This window comes from Cebus imitator, unplaced genomic scaffold (genome assembly GCF_001604975.1).
Source record: "Cebus imitator isolate Cc_AM_T3 unplaced genomic scaffold, Cebus_imitator-1.0 Scaffold267, whole genome shotgun sequence".
Taxonomy (NCBI): Eukaryota; Metazoa; Chordata; class Mammalia; order Primates; family Cebidae; genus Cebus; species Cebus imitator.
Genome location: NW_016107582.1, coordinates 912285 through 935366, shown reverse-complemented (window position 1 = coordinate 935366; position 23082 = coordinate 912285). Strand labels below are relative to the sequence as shown.

Genomic DNA, 23082 nt, shown 5'->3' with positions numbered 1-23082 from the left:
TTATGAGGAAGAGCACCTTTTCTACCCTTCACCTCCATAAAGATCATTCTGTGGACTTAACTTCAAGGATCAAATGTCTGATGGTGTCTTTTTCTTACTGATGTAGCCAATTACCTGCTGGGGAGCTGGTAAAGGTGAAAGCTAGTACATTTTGGATTAAAAGATTTTGTTCACAATTCAAGTGTTCAGTGTAAGCAATGTATTTGCAGTTGAATAGCAGTTAATGTTGTCAAGCTTAAATTGTGTGATGAAGAGGATCATCACACAACTTACCTACCATTAGAGGATTCTACAGTTTCAATCAGAAGAGAATCCAAATGTATTAAACTAATAATGAAATAAATGTACTTCAAGGGGAATCACAGTGAGAGTAGATGGAAACAGTGTAATGTGGCACTTGGATGGAAAGAAAAATGTCATGTTGGTGAGACTGACCATGAGAGGATGAGCTACAAAGCACAGAGCCCAGAGAAAAGTGGTAGAGCAGAGGGGCAAATAAGCACACCTAATGAGGCTCCTCAGGAATTCAGGGAGAAAGGTGATTGACATGTCAGGAGATGGCTACAGGAGGAGAGACCTAGGAGAGGGTTGATGAGGATTAAATGATACTTAAGGTAAGTTAATGATCTAATCCCACATCTCCTCAAGATATGAGATTAAATGATCATCATCAGCTGAGATAAAAAGAACTGAAACCTTCAGGGCAGGTTACAGAAGGCTGCTCTATGTGTTTTTGAGAGGTTATCATAATCTCTTTGGTATATTAGCTTCAAATTAATAAATGTGATGTCCTTTAAATATCTTTCCCCTTTTTTAACATAATTCCAGCAATAACTCAGTAAAGATGGGCTTAAATAAATGTTAGTAATATATTTGGCTATTTATGAGATCACAGCGAGCCATTCAATCTAATTTTTAAAATAAATTCTCAAAAATAAACATATACCCAACACAAAAATCTGAAAGGGGAGATAATAGGTAGCAATGATTCCCAAATTCCCTAAGGTAGAGTTTGAGATATGTCACTGTCTTTGATTTGGCTTTATTTCCATATACATATGATATTTATGCACACACTGTATACATACACATGCACACACAATCAAACTTACTATAAGCAACAAGTAAAAACATTATGCATTTTTTAGACTTGCAAATTCTGTAATCATTCCTTTTATATAATACATCCAAGGCCACTCTCCAGTCAACCTGGCAGAGTGCTACTTCTCTCCAACACTGAGCTGACTGACTCCTATTATGAAATAAAACAACAGATACAAATATACGATGCAAATTTCCTTAGAAAAATTCAGTTTCCTGTATTTCAGATTTCTTGAAACTAAATAAATAGGTTACGCTTATTGAATGTTTACTCTGGTGAGTTTTAATGTATTAACTCATTTAACCCTCAGAATCAAATTACTACTTTTATTATTCTCCTCATTTTATATACAAGGCAACTGAGGCTCATAAATGCTAAATAAACTACTCAAGGTCACATGGGTACCAGGAGGCAGAGGCAGAATTTGAACTCGGGATTATTCTCCCTCCAAAGCCAGAGACCTGTAAGCATATGGTGTTTGTTAGCACTGCCGTTAGGAGCGCCTCAGATCTATGGTTCTAACACTTGGTTAATTCTATTAATTCCTATTAAACCATGTTGGCTTTCTTTAGTCCAAATGCAAAAAAGGCGGTATTTATCTTCATGACTAGCCTATCATTTAAAATCCAGTTAAATGCTATGTTGGAAGTATTTTTCTACATGAATGTGTGTAGACTGTTCAATATACAAGCAATCAATTGATTAATTCTGATGAACATATTATTTCTCCAGCACTGCTGTTACATGAGATGTTGTCTAAAATAAAAAAGCAGTTTGGGGAACCTGAATCTGAGTTTCACATTATCAGGTGGCCATTCACCTTTCCTTTAGTTGCTTCACTTTCTCCCCCTGACTTGGGCTATTTCCTCTGTGTCCTTACTGTGGAATAACTTTAGAGAATCATAGCTTCATAGCACATGAAACATTAATGATCCAAAATAAACCAAATCCCTAAAGCACAATTTATTTAGCTTTCTTCACCCTCCCCTGAAAACAAAAGGAATCACTGCAAGTTATTAGGTCAAATGATATATACAATTAATCAGGGAACAGAAATAATGTTCATAAACTCCAACATGATGGATGATTCCTGGTTTACATCCTGTCAAATTTACAAGCTCCTATTTTAGAGTTTTGCAGCACAGAAACTGTACATGGCAATTGGTGCTCGGCTGCAAAACCAATCAACGGCCTCATAGCAGCAGGGCTCAGATAGCAAAGTTCCTCATTTACCAACATCGGAAATGTCCAGGAAGAGTTCTGCTTGGAAAAGACGGTGTTGACAACTGAACAGAGTCAAAAAGCGGTAACACTTAGGAAGATGCTTGGGAAATTCACATTGTTTAATTTATTAATGGAAGTAGAATTATCCAAAAGTTTTTTTTTTTTTAATTAAAACACAAAAGTTAGTTACTCAGGACAATTTATGGGTAAAAGGTCATTCCTATATTATTGTGGTTCATGCAATAATATAAATAATATAAATTTTATTTTTATAGATTGTGGGGAAAGAATGTCAGACCAAAAAATATAGGGATTAAGAACCTGTCAAAGAGATATGGGTTCATGCAATAATATAAATAATATAAATTTTGTTTTTATAGGTTGTGGGGAAAGAATGTCAGACCAAAAGAATATAGGGATTAAGAACCTGTCAAAGAGATATGGGTTCCACTGACCTTACCACTTACGAGCTGTGTGAGGTGGTGTCAATCATACAGGGTGATGGGAAAAGCTAATGAAAGAATGTGTTTCACAGGACACTCAGCAAAGGGCCAGGTGCACAGTCAAAAATTATACTCATTATTGCCCACTAATTATGGATGAGAGGAGAGAAAGAAAGACAGGTAGATATGTAGGTAGGTATGGTAATTTCAGGATATAATTTTCATCTCTGGTCTTTATAGGTGCAGCTCCCAGCTTGCTATACTTGAGACCACTGCAGTGCCACTTCGCATGATGTAGGAGTAAAACACCTGCCTTTAGTTATGTCTCATTCTGCAGAAAGAAGGTATATTTTTACTAAGTTTCTCTAACCTAGGAGGTAGATGATCATTTTCACTGTGGACTGCCACTGTTTTTTTTAATTATTAGACATTAAGTTCTGGGATACATGTGCAGAACGTGCAAGTTTGTTACACAGGTATACATGTGCCATGGTGGTTTGCTGCACCCATCAACCCATCATCTACATTAGGTATTTCTCCTAATGCTATCCCTCCCCAATCTCCTGACTCCTTGCTATCCCTCCCCTAGCCCCCCAACCCCCGACAGGTCCCAGTGTGTAATGTTCCCCTCCCTGTGTCCATGTGTTCTCATTGTTCAACACCCACTTATGAGTGAGAACATGTGGTGTTTGATTTTCTATTCCTGTTAGTTTGCTGAGAATGATGGTTTTCAACTTCATCCACGTCCCTGCAAAGGTCATCCTTTTTTTTGGCTTCATAATATTCCATGGCATATATATACCACCTTTTCTTTAAATATTCTTTAAAATATTCTATTCTACTGGTTCTCAAATGCAGCCCAGGACCATGAGTTTGATCCGGAAATTTGTTCCAAATGCAAAACCTGTGGTCCCACCCGAGACCGCCTGAATCAGAAACTCTGCGTTGCAACCCAGCGTTCTGTGTTTAATAGGCCCTGCAGGTTATTGTGACTCACACTCAAGTTTTAGAAGCACTGTTCCTATATATGGCATGGTCATTCTTATTTACTGCAGTGTCTCCTATGTGGTCAATTTGTGTCTGCTCTTACTCCTCTAAATTCCATTTTCTACATAGCACGCAATGATAAGCCTAAAACTCCCCAATGGCTTCCCACTGCAACCAGAAAAAAAAAGCCAAACACCTTACCATAATGAAGAGTCCTTGCCTGATGCAGCCCTTGCCTACTTCTCTGTTCTCATCTTGTAGTATTTATTTTTTTCTTTTTGTGGGTACATAGTAGGTATACATACACATGGAATATGTGAGTTTTGGGTTTTGGTTTTTTTGAGACAAAATTTTATTCTGTTGCCCAGGCTGGAGTACAGTGACATGATCTCAGCTCACTGCAACCTCCACCTCTGGGGTTCAGGTGATTCTCCTGTCTTAGTCTTCCAAGTAGCTGGGATTACAGGCGCCCACTACCAGACCCAGCTAATTTTTGCATTTTTAGTAGAGACAGGGTTTTGCCATGTTGGCCAGGCTGGTCTTGAACTCCTGACCTCAGGTGACCTGCTCGTTTTGGCCTTTCAAAGTGCGGGGATTACAGGCTTGAGTCACTGCACACAGCATCATGAGATATTTTGATACAGGTATACAATGCATAATAATCACATCAGGGTAAATGTGGTATCCATCACCTCAAGCATTTATCATTTCGTTGTGTTACAGACAATCCAATTAAACTCTCTTAGTTATTTTCTAATTTATTTATTTCTTAATCTGTCACCCAGGCTGGACTGCAGTGGTGTGAACATGGCTTACTGCAGCCTCAATCTCTGAGCTCAAATGATCCTCCAGCATCAGCTTTCTGAGTAGCTGAGACTACAGGGATGCACCACCATGCCCAGCTAATTTAAAAAAACTTTTTTTTTTTTTTTTTTTTTTTTTTTTTTTTTAAGTTGTGTTTTTTTTTTTTTTTTTTTTTTTTTTTTTGTAGAGGCAGAGTCTCACTATGTTGCCCAGGCTAATCTCCAACTCCTATAAAAATGATTCTCCTGCCTTGCCTCCTGAAGTGTTAGGATTACAAGTGTGAGCTGGTGGGAATGTAAATTGGTACCACTACTATGGAGAACAGTTTGGAGGTTCCTCAAAAACTACAAATAGAACTGCCATATGATCCAGCAATCTCATTGCTAAGTATATACCCAACAGAAAGGAAGTCAGTGTATCGAAGAGGAGTTTGTACTCCCATGTTTATTTCAGCACTTTTCACAATAGACAAGATTTAAGAAGCAACCTAGGCATCCATCAACAGATGAATGCTAAAGAAAATGGGGTACATATACACAGTGGTGCATTATTCAGCCATAAAAAATGAGTTCCTGTCGTTTTTAGTAACATGGATGGAATTGGAGCTCACTTAGTGAAATAAGACAGGCACAGGATAATAAACTTCATGTATTCTCACTTATTTGGAAGCTAAAAGTTGAACTCATGGTGATAGAGTAGAATGATGGTTACTAGAGGTTGCAGTGAGCTGAGATCATGTCAATTCTGCTGTTAAGAGGTTCTCATGCATTCTTCAGTATATCCATTACATTTTTCAACTCCAGAATTTCTGCTTGATCTTTTTAATTACTGCAATTTATTTGTTAAATTTATTTTATAGGATTTTGAATTCCTTCTCTGTTATCTTGAATTTTGTTAAGATTCCTCAAAAAAGCTATTTTGAATTCTCTGAAAGGTCACATATCTCCATCTCTCTAGGATTGATCACTGAAGCCTTGTTTGTTGATGTCATGTTTTCCTGGATAGTCTTGATGATTGTGGATGCTCATCAGTGCCCGAACACTGAAGAGTTAGGTATTTACCAGAGTCTTTGCTGTCTGGGCTTCTTGGTACCTGTCATTTTTGGGAGGGCTTTTGTGGTATTTGAAGGAACCTGAGTGTTGTGATCTAAGTTTTTGGTCACTGTGATGCTATCTGCATTAAATGGGTGCACCCCAAGCCCAGTAACACTGTGGCTCTTGCAGACCCATAGGGGTGCCCTCCTGGTGGTCTTGGATAAGATCTCAAGGAATTTTCAGGATTACCAGGCAGAGACTCTTGTTCTAGTCCCTTACTTTCTCCCAAACAAATGGGGTCTCTCTCTTGTGCTGAGCTGCCTGGAGCTGAGGAAAGGGTGGCACAGGGACCTCTGTGACTACCACCCTGGGACTGTGCTGGATCAGACCTACAGCCAACACAGCACTGGGTCACATTCAAGACCTATGGTAACCACTGACTGGTTGCCACCTATGTTTGCTCAAGGCTCTACAATCAGCAGGTGGCAAAGCCAGCCAGGCTTGTATCCCTCCCTTCAGGGTGTCAAGTTCTCCTGGCCCCGGTAGGTCTAGAGATAACATCTAGGAGCCAGAACACGAATTTGGAATCTACCTGGTGCTGTATTCTACTGTGGTTGAGCTGGCAGCCAAGCCACAAAATAAAGTCCTTCCACTTGTCTCTACCCTTCCCACAAGCAGAGAATTCTCTGCTCATGCACACCATTGACTACCCCAGGCTCATGGCAAGTACTGTCTAGCTATCACAGATGTTCATTCAATGCCTAAGTGCTCTTCAGTCAGCTTGTGGTGAAAGCTCTCATGCCTAGGGCTCTCCCTTCATGTCTCCCTCCTGACCTAAGGCAGGTGCAGAAATGCAATCCAAGAGCCATGGCCTGGAATCAGGTTCCCCACATGCCAACTTGGTGCCCTGTCCTACTGTTGCCAAGCTGATACCTAAGCTGCAAGAAGATGTCCTCTTTACTCTTCCTTTTCCTTTTCTCAAGTAAAAGGAGTCCCTCTCCATACCCATCACAGTTAGGAAGGCACTGGGTCACACCTGAAGCCAGCAAGCACATCTCTGAGTTTCACCCAAGGACTGTGGCAAGTACTGCCTTGCTACTACTGTTGATTATTCAGGGCCCGAGGGTGATGAATCTTAGTGGCAGGTGATGATTCTTGTCAACATTGGATCCTTCCCTTCAAGGCAGCAAGCTTCCTTCAGGGCATGTGTAGAAATGTTATCTGGGAGCCAGGGTTTGGAACTGGGGCCTCAGGACACTGCTTGCTGCCCTTTCTTTCTGTGACTGAGTTGGTATCCCAGTTGCAAGGCAAATTCCTCTTTACTCTTTCCTCTCCTCCCAAGAGGAAGGTAGACATCTCTACTGGAGCTGTGAGCTGTGCTGCCTGGGGCTGAGGGATGGGTAGCACAAGCACTCTCTTGGCTGCCCCGGCTGGTGTCTCACTAAGTCATGTGTCTGCCAAGTCCACTGGCTTCAAGCCCAGGAGAGAAGCAGGACTTCTTCAGGATTGTGGTCCTTTTGGCCTAAACTGCCTGGACCCCAGGCAGTTTATCCCATGGTGGTGATACTTTGCCAGAACTCAAGTTCCAACAGGTGAGATGAGAGATTCATCTCTGGCTAGGACTGGTCTGAAAGCTCCTTCCATAGGTGTTGGCTAAGTTCTACCCAGTGCTGCTTTCTGCTGTGAAAGAGCACTGAGTTCCAGTGAAAAACCCTGCAGTCACCGAGCTTTCCCTCCCACAAATGCACAGATTCTCTCTCTGTGCCATTTGGCTGCTGCTGGAAGACTGGCGCAAGGTGGTGGTATCAGCAATTCAAAGACTGTCTTTCCTCTTCAGTGCCTCTTTCAGTAATATGTGTTAAAACTAGGTATTGTGTGATTGATCACCTGGCTTTTGGTTCTTCTGAAGGTGTGGATACTTGTTCAATTTGGTGTTGCTGCAGGGAGGACGATCAGTAGAGGTTTCTATTTCACCATCTTATTCTACCTGCTTCCCCTACCTTGTACTATTCATTCTCTTGCTTACAATCTTCCAGCCATACTGGACTTCATATTCTTGGAACACTGAAAGATCAGCACTGACTGCTGGAATGCTCTTCCCAATTCTCCCTCTCTCCTAATTTGTAAGGCTAGCTCCTCTCAGTACCAATGTCACTTCCTCAGTCACACACCCCAATCACTCACTATATGACCTAGTTTTATTGTCTCCACAGAAGTTACCACTACCTGAGATGATTTTTTTTTTGAAAGCTCCATGAGAGCAAGACACATGTATATTGGTATTACTAACGATTTGCTAAATGGATGCAGTCTGTCTGAGGCGTTGTAGTTTACCATCTTTTCACTTACGGTTTGTGGTGAAGCTGAAGCTACCCAATGTCATCTCTGCCCCATCTGCAGTGACCCTTGAGGTGCATGTGGTCCACAACTTCATAAGATGGGCCTTATTTAGCTACTTCTCAATATGCCAAGATATTAATTTCTTACTGGCTAAAAGGCAGTGCCAATTCCTTAATTGCATTAAAAAAATTGTCAATGATAAAACAACTTTTAGAAAAATATAAATAATAATGCAATAAATAAGGTAATATAAGTTGTTTTTCATGGAATTTGGGAAGGGTGTTTTTATTTTTATTAGAAAATACAGCCTAAAATACTTTTACTTTACTTTTCTTAAATTGCTCTGAGTAAAAACATTATTCAGTGTGGTCAATCTAACAGATGGTGTTGTCCTTATTTTACAGATTTTGAAACTAAAGATTTAAGTAATTTGCCAGAATCCGAAAGCTGTAAACATCAGAACTGGATTTTCAAACTTAAGTTTATCTGATTCAAAAGCTCTTGGCTTTCACCACCACTCTACTGCTTCTAAAATGTCAAACATCAGCTGAACCACATGACAGGTATTCTATAAATGTAAGTTTATCTTTCTCACCCCCTTCCAATAGTGCCTCTGATTCTTTCTGTATTCTGTCCCACCTGTAGGTATTGAATGCTGTCTGCCACATTCTATTTCATGGAATATTTCTTAGGTTTTACCTCTTGATGAAAACATATCTCAAGTGTCTGAGAGAAGATAATTAAAATTACAACTTAAAAGAGAACTCACCCAACTGCCTACGCAGTACCTCACTAACTGTCTTTACTTCTGTTAGGAAACATTATTTTTCTATTGCATATCTGGCATATTAACTGTCTAGGCCATGCGATGTGCTGTGGCAGAAAGAACATGGGCTTTGGGGTCCAAGAATCTGGGGCCCTAGGACTCATCTCTGCCACTGATTGGTTGTGTGGCTGTGCACACATTTTTATTACCCCTCTGGGTTTGTTTCCTCATCTATAGCTTTGAGAGAACAGCCTACCCCTTTATACTGCAGGATGCTTCCTGCCTGGCACATCATGAGCATTCCATAAAGGTCAGTTTCCTTTTTCCCCTAACTTTGCCCCACCCCTTTGGCATGCTGTACTATTTTAACCTTCTGGAAGCATACAGGATGCATAGAGAGTCTATTTTGTATCGGAAAAAAATCTTTTAGGGCAATACTTTGAAAAAATAAAACTTGTATGTTGAAATGAGTGCTGCATGTCCAGCTGACATCCTGGGAGCTGACAGCTTTATTTCCATGATGCAGCAGTGCTGAGAGAAGTTGAACTTTGCTTTTGGAATTGCTCTTAAAGCCAGTTTATGAGTAAATTGAGAAAAGCAGCTTCATTACTTCATGGTATTTTTGACAAAAATAAAACAAATATATGTAGTGACAGTTTTACCATGCTCCTTATTCACTGTCATGGGTCCAAATGATCTTATTATTTTTAAAGATCAAAATGACCACAAAAGGATAAAGGTGTGAAGCCAGGAAATATGTTAAAGGCTAACAACAATCTCAAAAGATGAGTTCTACCACTGATTTGGCAGTATGGAGGCAACATGGATATTTACGTGTAACCCCTCATGGTGACCATTTTGAAGAGATCTTTATTTGGGTCCATGTGCTTATTAGATTGTTTACTTTAAACACTTACCTAATATGAAACCTAGCTGCACAAAAGTATTACAATCAGTTCAGTTCAACAGGATTTACTGTGTACTTCTGATAGCCAATACTATTTAGAAGAAATCCTTTAGGTTACTGTCTGGAAACTTTTTATATTGCACACTCTATCAGTAGTATAATGTTGAGTGTGTGTTCCAAATTTCTGTATAGTGCTTTACTTATAAATTATATACTTACATTTTAATTATTATATGTATTTATAATATGGACTGGATGTGTTTCCCCAAAACTCAAATTATTGAAATCCTGATCCCAATGCAATAGCATTAGAAGGAGGAGCCTTTGGGAGATAATTAGGTCATGAGGGTAAAGCCCTTCTGAATGGGATTAGTGTCCTGATAAAAAGATACAAGAGTTTACTTTCTCTCCCTTTCTCTCTGCTCTCCACCACGTGACGTGGAGGACACAGCAAAAAAGACTGCCCTGTGGAAACCTGGAAGCAGGTGCTGACAGGTTGACCTTGGCCTCTCAGCCTCCAAAATTGTGAGAAATAAATGTTTGTTATTTAAGCCACCTAGTCTATGGTAATTTGTTATAGCAGCAGAGTTAACATATTTACAAAGTATGTGCATTGTGAAACAGATAATAAAAATTAATAAATATGAGATACAAATGTATGTGTGTATTAATTCTAATATTTCCTTTCCTTATCGCAGTGGAGAGTCTTGTATGTCTGGTGCACATGTATATATGCTGCTTTGTAGAAGACTGGTTTAGATGATACTTGTGATAAAGGGGCTAATAATCCTTGTAAATGGTTGTTAAACAAAATTGTTACCTTTCATATCTGTTTAGCAATATCCATTACCTACACCAAAATCAAATGGCAATGCAGATTCACCCAAAGTGTAATTTAGGAAGACAGACTTGAATGCAATTTTATCATTACTTGTCCAGAAGACAAAGCTTAATATAGTTGCTAAAAATTGCATGAAGAGCTTGAGACATTATCACATAATGGAATGCTATGAAGACATAGGAAGATACTTATGTAAGTGTGATATGTAAAGGAATCAAAGATACAACTTGGAGTACAGTAACTGGCACTAAGCCAACATGTTCTGAGTTGGCTCTAGTTTGACTATAAGACCTACAGAGTCTAAGATTCAAACAGTTATGGCCTAAACAACTATGTTTTCATCCAAAAAGCCTGTTGGTGTTGCATCAGTCTTTGGAGAAACACTCACGGAGGTTTGTAACAATGATGTTTTAAGAAGCTAACTATAAAAATAGGGGCCGGGCATGGTGGCTCACGCATGTAATCCCAGCACTTTGGAGGCTGAGGCAGGCAAATCACATGAGGTCAGGAGTTTGAGACCAGTCTCGCCAACATGGTGAAACCCCATCTCTACTAAAAACACAAAAATTAGCCAGGTGTGGTGGTGTAAGCCTGTGATTCCAGCTACTCAAAAGGCTGAGGCAGGAGGATCATTTGAGCCCAGGAGGCAGAGGTTGCAGTGAGCCAAGATTGCATCACTGCATTCCAGCCTGGGTCAGAGTAAGGCTTTGTCTCAAAATAATAATAATAAAAAGAAAAAAGAAATAAAAGCAATAACAAGAGAGAAAGGCAGGTGAGGAATGAGACCATCTATTGTTGACTTGGTGTATGGGAGGTGGTGTTACCTTGGTTGCTCATCATATGTGTACTCAAGTTACAGAAAAATACATTCATAAATCCAAAGGATCTGTCAGATGAAAGATTACTCACTTATTTCAAATGACATTCTATAGCAATAGTTTCAACTATTGCTATAAATTTGCAACAAATTAGTTCAAACAATTTCTTAAAGCTCTTTAATTGGAGATAATATATGATTTTATAATGTTTTAAAGTCCATTTCAGCTTACAATTTTTTTTTCTAAAATAATTATGTGAGACTAAGAAGCTTAGTCTTGATGTAGAAAACTCAGTCCTTTTGAGGAAACGGCAAGGAATTCAATTTCTAATTAGCTTTGTTTAATTTGCCAGTTCACATTAAAGAATTTTAAGACACTAGAAATAGATAATTAAGAGAAGATTTCACAGATTGCAATAAAAACCACTTAAAAGCTATTTAAAATCAAGGACCATTTAAAAATGGTCCTTGATTTTAAACAAAAAAAATTAACAAGATTTCTTGGAGTAACATTTCTTGATTTCTTACCTTTCCATACTTCTGTGCATAAGATCCTGTGAGCAGTGAGTGAAAAACAATGATGGTTTCATCCAAATCCCAGACAAACACACGCTGAAGACAAAAAATAAATATCAGAAAATTTAAAAGTCCAAGGAAACAGAAATCTCTTTACAAGCAGAAAACGTCCCCCTTCCTTGGTAGGTATCATCTTGATATTTTATAGAAAATAAATAATTCTTTTTTTTTTTTTTTCAAATTTGCCAAATCCAATTCCTGTAAAGCCTGGGGAACAGGAATTATACAAATTATAAGCTTAAGAGTCAGATGTGCTCATTTCATTCCTTTATGAAAGAAGTATGATTGAAACTCTACATATTTTAAAGTTCTATACCTTAGGGATTCGTAAAATTTTGCAATATATGCAAAAAATTAGATCTTAAAGAAGTATTTAAAAGAATCAATGAGTAACCCCAAAACAGAACTGCCAAGTATGGACCTTTGGGTCTTATTAGGCCAGCAGATATGTTGGGTTCCCTGGAGTTTTGAAAGATTTCATATTAATTAACATTTCAAAACTAAGCAATTTCACACAAACTTCAGAGTTTTGACTGCAGCACAGAAACTAGAAGCTGCGGCCAGGCTGGCTGCCATTCCTACATGGCAGTGACAAGTAGGTCCCTTAGAATGGGCCTGTACTCTGAGCTCCCCACAGTCTGCTGGGAAATTCAGCCTGGTTACTCATTTATATCACCTGTCAAGTTCTTGAGGCAATTTGAACTTGTTCCTGTTGTTCAGGTAAAGGAAGTTATCTCTTATAAAGAAGCACAATGTCTGTCACTTAATTTTACTAAATCTGGAAGTTCAAATTTTTTTCTTTGCTTCTTTTTTTGAGACAAAGTCTCACTCTATCACTAGGCTGGAGTGCAGTGGCACGATCCCGTCTCACTGCAACTTCCGTTTTCCGGTTTCAAGCAGTTCTACTGCCTCAGACTCCCGAGTAGCTGTGACAACAGGCACACGCCACCACGCTCGGATAATTTTTTCTGTACTTTTAGTAGAGACGGGGTTTCACCATGCTGGCCAGGATGGTCTCGATCTCCTGACCTCGTGATCCACCCGCCTCTGCCTCCCAAAGTGCTGGGATTACAGGCATGAGCCACCACACCTGGCCTCAATTTTTTTCTTAATTGAAGTATGCAGTATGTAAGAATTAACATTAATATGGTTAAGAATAGTTTCTCCTGATGTTTTATAATAAAAATCAACCCTGCTTAGTACAATATATCTCAAAAGAGCTCATAAATAGAAAAATGACATATAGCAAAATTTTCAGATATGCAAATTTTAACACATATTATTAAATGACTGAAATTTGTCTATTTTTAGAAGATAAATTTTTCTTTCTATACAAATTACTTTTACCTTTTTAAACTTAATTACCCATTTGGACATCTTTCACTACTTTAGTGCTATCAAATACAGTGTTACATAGAAAAGTATCCCACAAACAATGGCTATATTTTTAAAATTTGTTGGTGCCAATTTAGATCAAAACATGCAATTATCTTAGGCCAAGAATCTGTAAAGCAATATCATTTTTATGTTGTTATTTGCTTTTAATTTTGCTATTATAATGAACAGAAAGAATCTCCAACTTCAGAGCTGTAAAATGCCTGTGACAAAGTAGGTCCATTCAATTCATAATATATCTTTTTTTTTTTAAGTTTGAAACATAATGGAACTGTAAGATATAGAATGCATCATTTAATAAAATAAAGCATCATACTATCATCTTTAAGAATGTGTAGGCATACCTCCAGGTCGCTATCAGGAGGCGGGGAGGGATTATTTTTCCGGCCTCTTCCTCTGGACTTTGAACCAGAACTCCTACATGTTCTCTCATCAAGATCTTTGATGGGTGTGGAGGGGCTTTGCATGGTATCAAACTCTCCTATAGATAACATGACTTGTGTCAAGAATAGCACTTCATTTTTAGATCAAGTATGAGTCTTCATTATTAATTATCTTAACAAATTCCTATACAATAGAAACTTCCTTATGGCAAAAAAAATATTTATAATCCCAAGCACACACGTCAGTCAGAACTTTTGTAGTTTCCACAAACTCCTCGTTTTAATCTGTATGATCTATTAAATGTGAACGTCTTTTCTACACCATATGCCTTCAACTACCTGTCTATACCTTCACCTACATATTTGTCTCTATTTAGATATGTCCTCACCTCCTTTTTTGTCACAGTTCAGAGAATGAGATGTCTTCTTTCGGAACAATTCCATCCCTCCACCTACAAACCTGACTCTCAACCCCACCTCCAAGGAAGTCATGCTTCATTAGTCAAGCCCTCTTTCATCTTCCCTTCAGCCTCTCCCATTTCTTGGGGTCACTGAGAAGTTTAAAAGTCCTTCCCTCTGACCTGGCATTTCCATCTAGATACTATTTGCTTCCATTTTCTCTTTTAAATAAAACTTCTTAAAATAGTGCATACTAATGCTATATGACAGAAATATGATGTAAGCCACAAATGTGACCTTATATAAAATTTTAAAGTTTTTTTTATTAACTATGCTTAAAAAAAGTAAAAAGAGTTATGTAAAATTAGTATTACTTATGTGTTAATTGACCCAATATATCCATGTTACATATCAGTCTATAATCAATGTGTTGACTCCATATATTCATGTTATCATTCCAGTATGTAATCAATATAAAATTATCAATTATATGTGTTACGTCTTCTTTTTCACACTAAGTCTTTGAAATGTTGTGCAGTGTTCTATGCTTACAGCAGATCTCAATCTACACTAGCAACATTGCAAGTGCTCAATAGTCACGTGTGGCCAGTGGCTGCAGCACTGGACAGCATATCTGTCCCCACTTACTGATATCCAATTTATCATAATATAGCTTCCATTCCCCAAAACTCAATAATAATTCTTCTGCTAAAAGTCCCCAGAAATCGCCTTGTTGACAAATGCAATAGACAGACTCAGTCCTTGTTTTCCAGGATCTCTGTGCTGTGTGTGATTCTCTTAAACACCACCTCCTGGAAAGCATTATTTGACAGGTGATACCTTACACTTGCCTAGTTCTAGAATCACTCCCATCAGTCCTTCTCCAGCTAGAAAACATGGACTCTTGTACTTCTCCCATTCCTTATAAGATAGTGTGTCAGAATCCCATCCTCTGAACACTGTCCTCACTTCACACAATCTAGGGGATTTAAATCTCTCATGTGTTAGTGACCCTATCTGTGATGACCCAGACAGACATTTAGACCTCCAACTAGGCCACATCCTAAATTTCAGACTTCTTATCTAATTGACTTCTGCATGTCCCATAGATATCTAAAAATCTGAAATGTTTAAAGCTTGTGAGAACGTATCTTAGGAGGTAGCGAGTACTGAGTAACTTGTGGAAACACTTGTTAATATAAGCCAAGGCAACTGTGAGATACAGTATAACAAGCTGAAGAGTCAGAATTACTACATGAGTTCAAGCATTATATTCAGTCACTCTAAATCTCCGTTTTATAGTAGCTTTCTGGATTACTAAGGGATAAACTGATTTATATTTAATTTGATTTAAATTATATGTATAAAGTGAAAATTTCTAAGAGGCAAACTATATTAAATTTAAATTACATGATTTTTAAACAAAAAGATATTATGACTGTCATTTTTATCATTAATTTTAAAAATTAAAATAATTAAAGGACAATCAAGCAGTTATTAACCTAAATAAAAAATCTGAAAAAAACTAGCCATCACTTATAGTGAGAAATGGTAATTTTTACATAGCTAACTTCTAACATTTTCTTTGGGAAACACTGTGCATGTCAGGATATGATAAAAAAAATATGCCTGTGCTCCAAATATTATTTCCACTTAAAACATTGCCAACATAGTTCATTTCAGGAGTCTATGTTATCACCTAGGTGAGAGTGGATAGCACAGTAATAAGATTTTTAAGTTACAGGGTTGAATATAGCCTTGTCTTATAGTAAATCATGTTTCACCTTATTTGTATAGGCATTAAATTAGTCTTTGGGTATCTGAACATACACCAGCTTTTAAATAAAATCACGTGAAAGTTCCATTTTTAATTATTTTTGAAACAGAATTTTCCTAAGGTTACCACATCCCCAAACCGTCTTTCCTCTTTCAATTAAAATGGTGTTTAAAATTAACCCTCACTTATTAAGCATGAATTTTGAAAACATTTTGGGTGGATGACATTCCATAAAATTTCTCCTTATATTCACTATAGATCAATTTTCAGTTGTTAACTATCATAAAGCAACGTTGTTCTCGCCACAGCGCAAGATCCGTTACTCGTCTGGAACCTTTGTTAGGTTCAATTAGCTAATGTATTGTAATGTTTGTCAAGGTCTCAGGGTAAAACTTAATATTGTTATTTATACATGACTAACTATATTTGATTTTAAAGATGTTTAAAATATTTGAAAAAAAAGGAGCTATAAAAATATTTCTCATCTTCATATGCTAATCTGTCCTCAAACTTTCTTAATACAAATTAAAAAATGATATACCCAATATAAATTTTACATTAAAGAAAGACCTTTAGAAAGATAATGAAGTAAAATGTCAGCTCTTAATCAGCATTGCAGTGTTTCTTTAAATCCACTGTCAAACAACCTAATAAGGTAAATTAAATAATGGAATGCTATTTGCAATTTCCAAATAACATCAGTCATTACCAAATTGCCTTAGACTTTTCTTGACCCAATACTATACATGATTGAATAATTATCCTTTAATCAGTACAGTAATGAATAACTGCACCTTTTAAGGTTTGGATATTTATATCTCACTTTATTTTATTAGGCTTATCACTAAATCAGAACAACCAGCTGTCTCTTATTGAACATAAGGTATGTTTTCATTATAAAAGTAGAAGTCAACAGTGAATGTTCTATGAAAAACTGTGGGTTTAATTTTAGGTTTCTACTTTAAGTCCAAAATGCAAAACTAGTCAATGGGAAATACTTTTCCTGCCCTTGAACTAAATGCATCAGATTCCATCAATAATAAAGAAAAATTCCATAGTTATAAACTTGTTTGCTTTTTGGCCATATGCCAGATCTGAAAAGGCTAAATTAAACTTAAAACTACATTGGCTGAAGGTCTGAGTTCACAGAATTCTTTAAAGATCCAGACATGTGTGTCGTTATGATTTTGGTTGAGAGAATAATATGGCTATAAATACAATTAACTCTGTCTTTAAATTCAAGTCTAATAAAAATCTGAAAATGATGTCAAATCATATTTCTTGGCCTCAGCAACCAATGGAAGCCTGAAGAAATTACAGCATCCTGATAGTGAATGCCAGAATTCCTTATGTGAATGTGTCACATCCAAAGTCACACACTCAGAATACCTACCTGCCTGCATTTAATATATTTAGTATGAATAAAATAGCTATTTTCAATACTGATTATTCCAATAAGGAAATTAACCATCTGTGTCTTTCCTGCAGAGAAGCTTTCTTATGATTATATGGAAATTGGAGCAAAAGCAACATTTTACACAAAGCCCTACTTAGCAAATACCATATTGAACACATATATGGGTCTCATTCTTGGTAGCTGTAGTCTAGTAAATTCAAAAACACCCTGTTGGTCTTGTCCATCATTCAGTCTCTGATATCTTGATGATGAAATACTTTTGTAGTTTCATTTTTAAATATTCACCCTACCTTGTTTTCCCCATACATTCATCATTGAGAAAAACCTTCCACAGGGTAATAAGAGGTCACTAAATATCTCCCTCCCCAAAGTATCCCCACTGCTTAAGTAAGGATTCTGAAATAATTCATTCTTTGAATGAAAGTAAGATCCTTGATGTAATGCAAAGTATTGACCCAAAGAGGATCATGACAGATTTGGAACATGTGATTTGGGCTGGGACTAATGAGTACGGCACCTAGGACACAAAATTTAAGAACCTCGAGAATGGGTTCCATCTTAAATTTTGTGCTCTGGGTGCTTCACTGACCTTACCCTAATCCTGGTCCTGCAAGAGGTACAGATACCCAGGGAGGCTGAGGCTAGCTGAAAAGCCAAAACAGAGAGCCCCAAAGGGACAAGGACCAGAAATTCAAATGGGCTGTGTGCCTTTATGTAGAGGCATCAAAGACAAGCTATATCTACTAGATAATTTTTCCTTGGACCCATAAAGATTATATTCTGAACAGGGAACTAAAAATCATGAATGTTATCATTTCATCAATTCATGATATAAATACATCTTGACTGTTGCTTAAAATATCAGGTTCATTTTTACTTTATGTCCAAATTAGTTTACTTGTTAATATTCCCCATATGACTTAACCACTTTCCCTTTCTCAACACTCATCACTATTGTAATTATTTGATCTTTGTCTTGCTTGTTAAATGGAAGCTAAAGGTGTGCCAAGAGCTCATTCACTGCTGAAATGTCAGTTTCTAGCACAGTGCTGATACCTAATAGACACTCAATAAATAATTGTTTAATGGCATTGAATCATCTTGGCCCCTTTGGTCCAGTTAGAAGGAGTTTACAGTATTGTGACCATGTTTCCCTATTTTCTCTCCCAATCAAAGCTGAATAAAAAAGAAGTAGAGATGAATTTGGATCTTGCAAATAACTGAAGGCAGAAAAATATACTTGAACAAATTAATGATATTTAAAAAAAATTCTTAATCTTATTTTTCTTAGTGACTTTCAAGAGTTTTTTATATATTGTGGATATAATTCCTTTATCAGTATGTGTTTTATAAATATTTTCTCCAAATCTATGGCTTTGTCTTTTTATTCTTGTAATAGTGTCTTTTGAAGAGCAAAAGTCCTTTACAATTTTTTGAAATCTAATTTTATCTGTTATTTTCTTGTAAGAATTGTGTCTTTATGTAAGCCAGGGTCACAAAGATTTCCACCATTTTTTCTTCTAGAAGTTTTGTAGTTTTAGCTTTTTAGATGTAGGCTTACACTCCATTTTGAGTTAATTTTTGTATATAAGTTGAGATTCTTTCCTCTTTTGCATATAGTTGTCCAATTGTTCCAGCACCATTTGTTGGGAACAAAACACTATTCATTCTCCACTCAACGGCCTTTGTATCCTGATTCAAAAATCAGTTTTCTAGTAGATATTATATATATCTGTTTCTGGACTCTCCACTGTATTTCATTGCTTTACGTGTTTATACTTTCATGCTCACTCGATTACTGTACATTATAAGTCTAATCAAAATCAGATAATGTGAGTCTTCAAACTTCGTTCTTATTTTTCACAATAGTTTTGACTCTTCTAATTCTTCCACTTTTTCTTGTGATTTTTAGAATCATCTCAATAATTTCTCCAAAAGTCCTGAAACTTTTCTTAGGATTATGCTGTCTCTGTTAAATTTGCTTTTAATTTTAAATACTTCGGCTGTGTCAAATTATGTGTAGCAAATGCAATTCAAATACTGCAAGTTTCAGATAAAGAAACACACAATGATTTCAAATACACACTGATCGCACAAAGATATTAAACTACCTACCACTGAATCTACAAATCCCAGTAATGTAGGGAATGTTCACTGGCTAGAGCTACTTACAACACATAAAGGTAAAGGGCTTATGTAGTCTCTTTAGCATAAAGGAAATATTATCAGTCATACTCAAGGAAGATAATGTTACAACTTTGTTGCAAGTTCTTCACAAAATGAATAATTAGTCTGGCAAAAGGTCCATATTCATATGCACACCATCATTTAGAGATTAAAATCGCCTGTCTGTCCCACTTAAAAGAATGATCTTCTGAAATGCCAGAAGAACCTCATCTTATACAGTGATGGTAACACAGATTAAACATCAGCACAATTATCTGGGAGCTTTCAGCCACGTTTTTGGAGTGTTCACTTTTTCCATTTTACTAGATACTGCAAAACATATAAAAGTATTTCACCTGGGTGAAGATCTGTACCTGGTTGGTTAGTCAGTCCTGGGAGAGATTCCTGCAACTGATAAGTAGAGGCTGAAGAGGGTGTGCCATCGGCTGTGTTATTTGATGTCATATACGCTCCATACGTTGATGCTGAATAATACTGTGCATACTGGTTTTGGCCAAAGGCTGTATAGGATGGATAATCCTGAAACAATAATTGAGATGTGTGTGTTTGAAAGAGAAATTACTCTGTAATAGTTTCCATGGAAAACCAATCATTATGATAATTGAAAGATTAGATTCAGCCCCATTTGTTTCTGAGTCCACAGCTTTGAGGTGATCCTAGTGAGCAGAGACTACTTTGTGGGCATCTCTTACAAGCATGTAGTAGTGAAATACCCTATTGTTTTGGCAAACCAGGTCCAGTATACAAATTTTAATCTGCTTAAAATTAGCATATGGTTCACTTTGCTCCTGATAATTACTTATCCAAGGATTTACATCATCAAAACCTATGTGTCTGAAGAGGAAAGAAGGAGACAGAATCAGCTCATATTCACAAAATCAGTTCTTACACATCTAACATCATCAGCAAGGAGTTGGGGCTGCGCCTCTTAGCCTCCCCAGAGACCACAGTCTACATTTTTGTGATTTTTGTTCCTTTCTGGGCTACTAAAAATTCTGTTTTCTTAGCAGAAGGTAAAAAGTAAGTAAAAGAAGAGGAATATGATTTCTTTTTATACCCAGCCTCTCACAAACTATGCATCACCTGAAGCCTTGACTTAAAGTCTTTAGTGAACTTTTCAATTATTTAGTTTCCCTTCTTCATTAAAGAGAAAAATGAACACACTGGATCAACACCTCAACTTGCTTTTTATTAAAAAAATTAAGAACCTTAAAATGATAATAATGATCCTTCAAAATCCTTTTACATATTAGGATGATGAGTAAGGATTTCTTGTGATAATTGGTGTTTAATATATCTAGCATGTGTCAGCCCAAAATGTTATCGGTGATGACAAATTCTTGGACATGACATTAAGATCCCCTGATGAAACATGTTCCAAAGGAAACAAAGATCTACATTTGATGTGGTTTCCAAAAAATAATAGAACTTCTCCTTATAAGTAAATATGTGTATGATCATAAAGGATTAAATAATATGGCAGAAAACTAAAATTCTATTAGTCTGAAAATTACAAGATCCAATGTTTCCTACTATGGCTTATAAGCCAAGAACAAAAACCTCGTTATATTTAAACAAAGTTCCTAGGAACATCTCTTTCTCAGAGTGAAACAGTGATAGCAAACGTTTACAAAGTGTTTACTCTGTATCGAGGCACTGTTCTAAGGGCTCAAATATATTTACTCATTTAATCCTCACAATCTCTTGTGTGGCCTTAATATTATATTCATTTTACATTGAAGGGGACTAAGGCACAGAGTGGTTAAGTAATTTGCACAAGGTCAAACAGCTAATTAAGTTTCAGAGCTGGAAATTAAACCCAGAGGGCCAAAGTCAAACATCTGTGTGTTGAAGCTCTCTGTTAGGCTACTAACTCCTGCAGAGGAAGATGAGGTGACATACTGGAAAGATCCAGGCTATTCCCCACTAGGGAATATAATGTCTTTTCATATTCGAACATGTCTCAAAGATCTCCTTTTCTTTTCATTTCCACTATTGTCCCCTATTAGCCAGAATAACACATATTCCAAGAGTTCTATATAGCTAATTTTTTACTATCCTGAAATGCTATCATAATTTTAAATAAGGAAATCCTATTCTGGGAAAGTATACACTTACATGGCAACTTGAAAGTACTCTTCAATAATCTGAAATACATATAAAAAGCATAAACACAAAAAGCTACTATACCTGTTGTGAACCACTGAAATTCGTTGAATTGGAAACTGAATTATTTGCATAAATAGTAGATGATGGTGCAAAACTAGAACCTAGAGGTAAAGAACAAATTGCATTTTAAAAGTATTCCTTGTAAAGTGATAAAAATATTTCACTTTGCAGAATTCAGTGAGAGAAACACTTTGAAATTTGTCGTGAAGACAGTGAAATTTGAGGTTGAGACATTTATACAGAAAATATGCTTAGCTCTTTCCCTCTTGTTGTAACCCCTGGCAAACCCTTTCCTATTGAATCTGTCGAGATAAACAGAAGCATGTGGGAACAGTCTTCATAAGGAGTGAGGCCAACATTCAATGGTTAGGAGTCAAGAAGTGCAGAGGTACCCAAAGGATAACATCTTACACAGACTAAGACTGCCTCCAGGAAACTACTGGAACTTTCAAATCATATCAACTGTATTTACATACAAAAATCACTTGAGCTCAACATTTGTACAGGGTTATTAGCATGGGAAATAAACATAGAGAACCCCATTTAGTAACTCCTTGTACTTTTGTTCCCTTTGTCTTTAGAGCAAAAATAGCTGTGATTTAGGGTTCAGACTCAAAGGAGAACTGTTTATACTATACAAATCTAGGGTTTGAGCACCTTCTAAAACTTTACTACAAGGTGTGAAATTTAAGGATTTCTCAAATCAGGGCAAAAACAAGTGAGCTGTCAATTATAGGTTTCCTTAAGAAAAAATCCTTATGGAATATACTTGTCGAGAAGTAAAATGAAAGGCTATTGAGGTAGCTGATTACTTATTTTATCAATGTGTTTTGACTAGCAATGTGTTATGTAATCAGTGCAACTGACCTGACCTGGAATAGCCAATATGAAAGTGTTTGTGGAAAAAATGAAAATGTTGTCTGTCACATGGCTAACTGAAGCTGTATGGATTTTTGTGGCTATACCATGCATTCAAATATGTTTCAACCTACATTTTAGGTAAAAAAGAGCACTGCTATTCCAGTCGAACATATCTAAATAATTATTTCATTTGAATCAATTAACCAAAATGTCATACCAGTTGGTTCAAATATGGTAATATAACCCCAAATTGGTGATTTTCCATATAGAGAAAATGACAGATAGTAATCAGCTTTTAAAGTTTTTGCTATGTCACTAAAATTATTTTGGCAGCTATTGCATTAAGATAAAACATGCTGGGCGTGGTGGCTCACGCCTGTAATCCCAGCACTTTGGGAGGCCAAGGAGGGTGGATCATGAGGTCAGGAGTTCCAGACCAGCCTGACCAACTCGGTGAAACCCCGTATCTACTAAAAATACAAAAACTAAAATACAAAAATTAGCCAGGTATGGTGGCACATGTCTGTAATCCCAGTTACTCAGTAGGCTGAGGCAGGAGAATCACTTGAACCTGGGAAGTGGAGGTTTTAGCGGGCTGAGACCACGCCATTGCACTCCAGCCTGGGTGAAAGAGTGAGGCTCCATCTCAAAAA

General features: G+C 36.9%; 1 protein-coding gene across 12 annotated transcripts in view; it reads right to left on the bottom strand.

The window, feature by feature from the left end:
- Positions 1-23082, bottom strand: part of EYA4 (EYA transcriptional coactivator and phosphatase 4) — a 276762-nt gene that overhangs the window by 26344 nt on the left and 227336 nt on the right. For 7 of the 12 annotated variants that reach the window (XM_017500629.2, XM_017500621.2, XM_017500620.2 and 4 more), the window contains 4 exons: positions 21590-21669; positions 19735-19918; positions 13581-13717; positions 11794-11877 (listed from right to left, as the gene is read on the bottom strand). In XM_017500629.2, the coding sequence (XP_017356118.1) occupies positions 11794-11877; positions 13581-13717; positions 19735-19918; positions 21590-21669 (485 nt within the window). The remainder of the gene's footprint in view (positions 1-11793; positions 11878-13580; positions 13718-19734; positions 19919-21589; positions 21670-23082) is intronic. The other 5 variants (XM_017500622.2, XM_017500625.2, XM_017500630.1 and 2 more) reach the window with 1 other exon arrangement.